Genomic DNA, 9,762 nt, shown 5'->3' with positions numbered 1-9,762 from the left:
CGAATAAGTTTCATATTATAAGCTATTTTTTCAAATTTCAAAATTTAGTAATTTTTAAATGGCTGTAACTAGTCTTTTTGTAAAGATAATCATACTTTGTCTTAGAGTTTTGTAAAGTTCAAAGACTCAACTTTGGGAATATGAGACGGTTTTTTGAAAAAAATTGCGTAAATTATGTGTAAATTTAATTTAAAACAAAACACAGTGTTTCCTATGTTAATTAAATGGGAAACCAAAATAAAAATAGGGATCCCTTAGATTTGAGCTATAGGGCTCATGTTTGGCGAGAATTTTTTTTACATCGAATAGAAACATTTGAGGGGGTAAGAGTTAGAAAAAAAAATTTTGTTTGGAGCACCTTAGTACAGAATCGAAGTCAAATATTATACCGGCAAAAAAAGAGTTTATTTCTTAAACTAACACCCTTTTCGCCTAGTAGAACCTGTACACCAAAGGACGAAACGTTGATAATGGTTTGGAAAATAAACTCTTTAAGGATATCAAAAAAGCAACATTTTTGAAATGATAATGGGCCGACTGTTCTGTAAAATATCAGTCAAAATAACCCTTACGGTGGGATGTTTAGTTTTAACTACCCTTGAACATATTTCAGACAAATGCTTCAGCATATTCGGACAATCCCGGAAATAATATTATTAGGAAATGGTTCGAGTCAAATGAAACGACTACCCATATTCTCGTTTGTAGTAAAACATCCCCGAGGAATTTTTCTACATCATAATTTCGTTTGTGCCGTACTTAACGATGTTTTTGGTATTCAAGCTAGAGCTGGGTGCGCTTGTACAGGCTCTTACGCCCAAGATCTACTAAAGATCGATCAAAACTTGGCCGATCAATTCGAAAACATTATTTTGGAAGACAGGTAAGTTCTAAATTGGTCCTTTTTAATAGGAATACTATATTTCTTTACCTGTAGGAGATTGAGCAGCTTGAATTTATCAGTGAATTCGACTTTAGAGCTACTTAAACCGGGTTTCACCCGAATTAGTCTTCCGTATTTTATGAGCGAATCGGAACTGGCGTTTGTTATGGAAGCTGTGAAGATGGTAGCTACAGAAGGTTGGAAACTTCTTCCACAATATATTGCAGACTTGAATACGGGCGAATGGCGTCACTACTCAAACGCGGTGTGCAAAGACAGGAAGTGGTTGAATTCGGTTCGATACGTGGACGGTAAAATGACAATGAACGAACGGAGGATATCGGGGCCCGGAGTTTTTCCGCAGAATTATTCCGAATGTTTACAAACCGCTCGTAATTTGTTTAACCGTGCGAGGAAGACCATTTCGCGGAGTCCTTTCCCAGACCAATCGATCCATTTCGACTCACGAAGCGAAAAATTAAGGTGGTTTATGATCCCGAAGGAGGCCCAAAACATACTGATGGGCAAATCACAGAACGTTAAAAATACAGTTCCATTTAATCCTGTTGGATACGCAGGATCGAGAAAATGTGATAAAATAAGGGATGGAAACACTTGCAGTAGCAGCCCCTCTCCGTTACCCTACACCTCGAATTGCAATCTTACTACCAGACACCTCAGCCTCCCCACGATCGACGATGCCCTGCATTCCCCATCTCCTGTACCTTACCTATTCCAAGACAACGCCATGTTCAATTCCTCAACGTTCCAACACTTCATTCAGTCAAATGCTCCGAATTTCGCTGTTGGTGAAGCAGTTAGTTCTAATGTATTTAGTCCTGTTGCACCTCAACCGACTGTGTATCAACGAGAAAGGTGTTTGAGTTTGGGTGATCCGACTGTATCTCCTCCACCACCCGCTCCTCTACTGAGCCCTCAAACAAGGGCTAGTCTAGGGATGGGGGGTATCGTTCGTAAACGAAATTGTAGCTGTAGCAGCCAGACCGATCTCCATTCTTTAGATTCTGACACCAACACATCTCCGTCGTACAGTCTGAACATGCTTTATTGTGGTCCAAACGACAATTCTTACCTGGGACGTGGATCGCCAGCACCAAATGCCGAATTGCAAGCGTTTGTTAGTGAACTCGCCACCAGTATCAAGTCCGAAATTCGTGAAGTGACCAAAAAAGTTGAAAACGTTTTAGAAAACACCGATTCTGTAGACGTGTCTTACTGTAAATATGACAATCACGAAAGCAGCAGCGAAGATGGACGGAGCGACTCCATTTCCGCGACAGAAGTTGCGGAATATTTGGAAAAGGTATCGAAAGAGATGGTTAACGAAGTTAAATCAGAGATTCGGGACGTCGTTAGTGCTGTGGACGTATTCATAATGCCCGAAGAGAGGATGTCGTCATATTCGAGGCTTAATTCCAGTGAAAGTGATAAATACCCTTCCACTTCTTCAAAAGGAAGATATACACCGGGATCCAGCAGTGAGACAGTTATTCAACTTATTAATCAAACCGATTCTCCTAATGTACCGAGCGATGAAGAGGCCGGAACATCCGAGCAAAACGCCAACAAACTGGCCGCTTCCACGGTCACCAGTGTCAGCTCTCAAGATTCCGGCATTAATCTTTCATTCCACGATCAGGAGTATTCTTCTAACGAATTTGCTAAAAGACGCAGCAGCTCGGAATCGTCGGCAACTCGTCATTTGCGAAAAGAAAGTGACAAACTTAAATTTTCCACGTTACAAAGACAGAACAAAAGTGAAGTGAATGAGAAATGTATCGTGGATCAGGACAGATCCGGTCAGATTATGAAGTGGTCTAGTCCGCCAAAGAACGTCTGGTTGCAATGTTTGGAGGCTTTGCAAGAATACGAAATGATTAAAGATGGTGATAAAGTCATGGTCTGCTTATCGGGTGGCAAAGATTCGCTCTGCTTATTGCACACGTTGCTTCAATATCAAAGTCATGTGCAAAATAGAGGGATTCTCTTCAGTTTGGGAGCCGTCACAATCGATCCCGATTCTTCTGGTTGTGACCATTTTAAACTTATGCCTCATTTGAAAAATTTGGGAGTACATTACATTGTCGAAGATCAGAGCGTGTCCCAAACAGATATCGGTAATATAAACGTCAATTAAATGATGAAAGTGTCTTTTAATTGTCTTTTTTTTCTGGTTGATTAATACAGGCAAGTGTCGATCGTCGACTTCTAAATGCAACTTTTGCAGTTTTTGTACCCCCGACAAACGAAGGAGATTGTACTGTGCTGCCAAAAATTATGGTTACAATGTTTTGGCAATTGGACAACATTTGGACGATTTTGCCGAAAGCTTTCTAATGTCTGTTTTTCATGGTAATAGTCTCAGAACAATGAAGGCGCATTATTTAATAAGGTACGTACAATGCAGATTTTTTTAAGATGTTTTGTGTTTCGTTCATCAAAACCAATTGTTAAAATTCATTATTATTGTTTATAGTTTCAGCAATAATTATGATTGTTTCACTTTCACAGTATATCTTTTTTAATATGAAATATTCTCAATTTTTACCCACTACACACTTCCTCAAGTTAATGAGGAACATTTTTTGTTGCTGTTGTCACACCCCCGCCGGGAATCGAACCCGGGCTTTACGCGCCAATGCTTTGACGGGTTCGATTCCCGGCGGGGGTGTGACAACAGGAACAAAAAATGTTCCTCATTAATTTGAGGATGTGTGTAGTGGGTAAAAATTGAGAATATTTCATATTAAAAAACTAACTCACTTCGGGAAGATTTCTACATTGTATGTATATCTTTTTACTGATAAAAATTATTAAAAAAGAATTTTGAATTGTGTGTGATCGATATTTTTCTTATTTAGAGAACACGATTTACGAGTAATTCGGCCATTTGCTTATGTAAGAGAAAAGGCTCTAAGACAGTTTGTGGTAAGCCACGGGTTACCCGCAGTGTGTAATAATTCAAGTCCAGAAACGACAAAAGAACGCCAAAGAGTTAGACAAGTTTTAGCTCAGCAAGAAATATTATTTCCGAAGCTGTTCACGAGCTTACGAATCGCTTTGAAACCTTTGATGACTTTCCAGTTAGATTCTAAGAAATCGAAGAGAAACGATTCTGAGAAAAGCACCGAAGAAACGGACACATCCGACCCAGAAACTGACGAAGAGCCAGTACTGAAAGATGACTGATTTATTTAATTTAATTAGCTTTATCATTTTTATAATTATGTTGTCAGTATTTTTCGTCAAATTCGTAGGTTAAACCTCGAAAAGGACAATTATACCCCCGCCCCTTTCCTTCCAGAATTTCCCTTTGTGTAATTGTTATAAATTTATTTAAAGACTTTATCGTTTCTGAACTGTTACAGCATGTATCTACACAAGATTTGAATACTTTGAAAATTGAAAACTTGCCAAAAAAAAATAATGAAATTTTTTTCTAATCAAAACTATTTTTCTAAATGTTGTTCTTAGATCAAGACGAACGCATGGTTTGTCTACTTTGTAAGTGTTTATTACACGTTATATGCATGAACAAGATTTTAGAAGGACAACTGAAATTATTTAAGTTGTTTTTCGTAAATATTGGTGTGATATGTAATATTTGTAAGAAAATGAAAAGCTATTTAAAAATTCAGTTCACCTCCAAACACATACAAAAATAGAACGTAGTTTTGCAAAACTTCAGTGTAAGTAATAGAAGACGATAAGATCAAATTAATTTATTTTCCATTTTTAGTAAATGGTCGTCTTTATTTGGAGAGTTTTTGAATTTTTAAGTTCCAGGGGCTCAGGGTTCGAAATATAAAAAAATAATCAAGTCTGTACCTTATTTTTAATTTGAAACTTGAAAACTTCAACTCCATATGATGCATGCACCTTACAATTTTACAGGCTTTTAGCTATTTTTGTTCGAACATTAATTTCATAGATGAATTAAATGGCGAAATTTGTTGCTATTAAAATTAAGGTAGACCCATAAGTGGCTCCTAGCTCCTGAGAGCATAAAAATCCAAAAATAACTAGCTACTTATTATTTGTTACAGGTAATGTTGTTAATATTTACTATACAGTTGCTTTAGCTATGTTGAGGTGTACGTTAAATCTATTTAGGATTTGATACTGTGTACTACTGGAAAACTGAACATTGCTTAAAAAATTGTACTCAAATGAAAATATTTACTTAATTACTATTAAACCAGTTACGGCAAGAATGATATTATTATAAACTATGCAAATGCCAAACTGTATACTTATGTAGTTCCCTGTTTTGCTATTTATAAAATGCCATAAATTATTAATTCGTGTATGCTATCATTTTTGTATATTATATTATGGTAGTCTATATAGTTAAGATTTGTGCTATGGATATAATAGTAATAATACATAATAGCATCCAAAGGAAATCTAATACCCAACACAAATATCTCGAAATTTGTTATATTTCGTAATATCTATCTATTTATTTATAGTTGCGGTATTTCCAAAATAATGATATAAACGCATTGTGGTATTAGATACTACAAGGAAAGATCATTGCAAGGTATGCATGGATGGTCTGCCCCTGAAACTCAAAGAATAAGGGTCAATTACGTAAAAAAATCGCTCTGAAAATTGCTGAAAAATACAATAAGTGTAACTACGGTTCTAACTATCCCGTTTAAATTTACAATATCTACTTAATGTATTAAAAAATGTTTTTTAATTCTATCAATTTCGTACTTTCCTTAGATTCCTAAGTTTTATTCCTTAATCTCGTCATTTTTAAGTATGAGAGCACTGGTGATACTTTTTTTTTTTAGTGATATATGTTAATTAAAAATAAAATTGCAAATAAGAATGCTTATTAATGTTAGTTCTAGTTTTAAGAAAAAAAATCTAGAAAAGATATATTTTCAAAGGCATAGCCAAAATTTCAGTTGCACATTTCAATTTTCAGAACAATTTTTCTTGTGATGTGGTCCCTTGCCTTTTTTTGTGCAATTTACTACTGCTACTTTTTATCCCTAAAATATCATTGGTTTATAAGTAAAAATACATTCTACTATAAATAATTTTCCATTTACAGAAAAGTACCGAATGTGAATGAATCAATTAAAAAAAAGAATAATCCCTTACTATTTAAAAATTATTAAATGAAATAATAAAAACTTTTAATTAAACTGTAAACCAATGCAAACGAAAAAAGTAACTTGTGCAAAAAAAGAGTATAATCCTTGTCTTCAGGAGTGGTTTGCCGATATGTATGTCGCCTATCATTTATGCATAATGTGATTATATTGTAATTAATTTAATTCCGAATTTATTATCACTGTTTTAAGTTATTAATTGATTAGTAAATATACTCGAATATGTTGTTATATCACCTCAGTTTTCTTGTATATAAAATAACAACAACAACAACAATTATGAATAAAAAATAGTATATTTAAAAATTATGTTTACTGCTAGTAAACAAAACTAAACTTTCGGACCGTTTCTTCGAGTCCTCTAAACTTTTTTGTCGAAATTTAATTTAATAATTATTACATCTTTATTAAAATTGCTGTTTTTTGTAATCTACACCACAACATTTTGATTAATTTGAAGACTGCTTTTAAATTGTATGTACAAATGTACATGTTTAAAAAAACATTAAGTGAAAGTATATTTCCATATCGTGATTGTAACCACTGCATGAAAAAAGAACAATTATTTTACTTATCTGATAGATATCAGAAATGTGTTGATTTCCTAAAAATGTGATTTTTAGATGTAGTTACTGTTGGACTACTATTTAAATATTTAATGATGTTGTAATGCTAATGTGGAATGTAATTTTTGTTATTTAAAAGATGCGAATGCATATTGTAATTAGAACAATAAGATTCTTATTATATACATTAAAAATGAGTTTTATTTATTCGAAAATAAAAAATTCACCTTAAAAAGTTAAATTGTTGAAGTGGAAGAAAAAAATGTTCAATCGTTCGAAAATACATGAAGAATATAAAAGTAGTTTAATTTATTAAATATAACGATGATCATTTTTTAAAAAATGTAATTCATAATTAACATATTGAAAATTGAAACAATCTAGAAGTTAGAAGTTCCCGCATGCGACCCATATATGAATTAATTAATATTCTAAAAATTGCTACAATTTAGTACTGCCAGTGCCATCATACGCTAAGTAGCTGAACTATATTGAGAAATAGAAGGAAAAACTGTATAAAGTTGTCCCGCGCTAAAACTCCGAAAAAGATCTTATGCGACTTATGCTCTCCTAATACAAATGTTGAAATTTACGAAAATTTTCAGTTTCGCGACCCATACGAGGTCTGGTTAAAAAATAATTGNAAAAAAAAATGGATAATGAAAATATGGTTAATGTTATTTTAGAACCTCTTTTGTTTGATAAGGACTGTTTTTCAGGTATATCTCATGAAACAGGTATATAATTCTTAAATACGAGAGCCACGATATCAGTCAATATATTCGATTACTTTTATTAGTATCCATCTATCATAATATGATGTAGGGTTTCACGGTTTCATTTTCTTTTCTATTTCATTATCATCATCATCCTAACTCTTTTTGTTTTTGTATTGTTACTTATTGCTTTCCAAATTCGTTTGACTTGTTCGTTTTTCGTTATCATCTATAACAGACAATTAGTTTTACTCTAATTAACTAATTTCTTATTCTGCCTTTTCTAATTACTCCTTTAATTCTTCTGACGTGTCTTTTTTAAAGCTTGTAGTTGGCTTTGTTATTGTGTAATATTAAATCCTTAAATCTCAGGCAATTTTTCAATTAAATTATTAGAAAAATAAGTACTGCAAATCTACAATGTGAATAGAAAAGGATTAATTTGCAAATCGTATATTTGCATTTTAGTTTAAATTGAGGAAAAGGAACTGATAACATTAATTGCTATGGCAGTTTACTTTTTTTTCTAAAAGCATTTCATAGAAAAATAAATTTCTAGATACCACATAAGTACTATCTTGGAATTCAAATAAAACGATTCCGTAATAATTACTAAACAGTAAACATACGCAGAACCGGAAGTTTTAAATTATAGTTAACTATTAATCTAGGATCATCACACACTAAACCTTTGTTATACATACTTATTATCTCTTAAACTAACGCATTATTCTACGACTTGTACTATGTAAGCTACATAGTATATATTAGTTTTATTAAATAAATACACAAATATATTAAATTATACCATTATTCTAGGGCTTATGCTACGTAAGCAAAACAAGATATATGACTTTCATTAAATACAAATACGTCTTAAGTTATGAAGCGACATCTTTTAATCAACTGCTAGACTACAATATATTTTCACATCAACACATTTACATATTTCTATAATAGCTTCACTAATGAAGATATCTATGATTACCTCTGTGTTATATGTATTTGAGGTTGGAATAGTTGTTGTGAATAAATCTACAGCTTTATTACAGGTTTATTGAACATTTTAATGTTTTATATCAAAATATGGATAATAAATAACATTAAACAAATATTCTACATTTACTGGCACTACCTGGCAAAGTGTAATCTCAACACAGTGATGTTTATCCCAATACTGTTTAACTAATAATAAATCTACTAATAGGAAGAATTTGCTTGAGTTAATTTTAATTGCTACTTTCTACAATGACAAGTGGCAAAAGTGAGAATATTTTCGATAATATACAACGACTTCCCGTTAATTTTGAAGAACATAAATTCAATGACTGGATTGTAAAATATACAAAGTCTCACATTTTACATTCACAGTGTAACACCAGTCACCATTGTAAGGAAAATCCTCATGATGTATGCCAGTATTGCTTGTAAGTAATATATAATCAATTAGCCAATGTATAAATACTAAGAAGCATTAATTTTAGATACAATAACACTCTTGAATTGCCGCATTTACCTGAAATGGTTTTCCCTAATAATGTGTTAACTGTAAAACATGACAGTGGTGTTCAGTTTGAATTTAATGCTTTAGATGCCCTAAAACCAGTTAAGAACTCTAGTATGGCCTTAAAAGTAGCTTATGCAGATGTCTGGAAGGAATCTCGAGATCCGAACTTCTTGGAGGAAAAGTTCAAGCCCTTTGATTGGACATTTTCAACTGATTATAAAGGGACAGTGTCTGGGGATGTTGTTGTAACTCAAACAGAAGAGAGAATTGACATAGAGAAATTGAAACAGAAAGAAAAGATTTTGTTTTACCATGAATTAATGCTATTCGAAGATGAACTGCATGATAATGGAATTGCTTCATGTACTGTTAAAATTGTAAGTTGTTTTTGCTATTTTATTGTGTAAAGGCTATGGTTACATCTTGAGCTCAATTTTATTTAGTAGTTGCAAAAGAAAAACTAATTTGTTTTATACATTTTTAGAGAGTAATGCCAAGTTCTTTCTTTATTCTTCTTCGATATTTTTTACGAGTTGATAACGTTATGGTCCGCGTTAATGATACTCGAGTTTATCATGAATTCAATACAAATCATATCCTGAGGGAATACACTAGCAGAGAATCAGGATTTCGAGATATAAAATTGCCACTGCCAATGTTTGGAGATCCAAATTTATTGTCTCCACACTTACCTTTGAGAAATGCAATAAATGAAAAATTTACTTTCAAAATAAAATCAGAACAAACCAAACAAGAAATTGACAATAAAGTTGATGATCCACACACTGAAGGTGCAACTTCAAATAAAATGGAAGAAATGTAAAAGCAAAATGTTTTTTTTTATGGAGGATATATTACAGTACATTTTAACTTTCAAAAAAAAAAAATGAGTCAGGTTTATCATATAGTTAAGTTATTTGTATATCTAATTAAAACGTGT

General features: G+C 32.6%; 2 protein-coding genes across 2 annotated transcripts in view; both read left to right on the top strand.

Annotated features, from left to right (window-relative positions):
• LOC108744801 overlaps positions 1 to 6,264 on the top strand; it is a 60,679-nt gene extending 54,415 nt beyond the window's left edge. The window contains exons 6-9 of the mRNA XM_018480720.2: positions 614 to 883; positions 938 to 3,021; positions 3,092 to 3,296; positions 3,766 to 6,264. Of these exons, the coding sequence (XP_018336222.1) occupies positions 614 to 883; positions 938 to 3,021; positions 3,092 to 3,296; positions 3,766 to 4,093 (2,887 nt within the window). The 3' untranslated portion in view covers positions 4,094 to 6,264. The remainder of the gene's footprint in view (positions 1 to 613; positions 884 to 937; positions 3,022 to 3,091; positions 3,297 to 3,765) is intronic.
• Positions 6,265 to 8,228: 1,964 nt separating this feature from the next.
• Positions 8,229 to 9,709, top strand: LOC108744849 (TIP41-like protein). The gene is made up of 3 exons (XM_018480800.2): positions 8,229 to 8,742; positions 8,800 to 9,199; positions 9,307 to 9,709. Exons 1-3 carry the CDS (start codon positions 8,564 to 8,566, stop codon positions 9,643 to 9,645), a joined length of 918 nt encoding a protein of 305 aa, XP_018336302.1. The 5' UTR covers positions 8,229 to 8,563; the 3' UTR covers positions 9,646 to 9,709.
• The last annotated feature ends 53 nt before the right edge of the window (positions 9,710 to 9,762 follow it).

Source organism: Agrilus planipennis, unplaced genomic scaffold (assembly GCF_000699045.2).
Source record: "Agrilus planipennis isolate EAB-ADULT unplaced genomic scaffold, Apla_2.0 scaffold35, whole genome shotgun sequence".
Lineage (NCBI taxonomy): Eukaryota > Metazoa > Arthropoda > Insecta > Coleoptera > Buprestidae > Agrilus > Agrilus planipennis.
The sequence above is the reverse complement of the archived record's forward strand: the minus strand, read 5'-3'. Positions and strand labels throughout refer to the sequence as shown.

Coding starts and splice junctions, on each gene's coding strand:
- LOC108744849 (XM_018480800.2), top strand. CDS start 8,564: ATGACAAGTGGCAAAAGTGAGAATATTTTCGATAATATACAACGACTT. Junction 8,743..8,799: donor GATGTATGCCAGTATTGCTT/GTAAGTAATATA, acceptor CATTAATTTTAG/ATACAATAACACTCTTGAAT. Junction 9,200..9,306: donor CTTCATGTACTGTTAAAATT/GTAAGTTGTTTT, acceptor ATACATTTTTAG/AGAGTAATGCCAAGTTCTTT.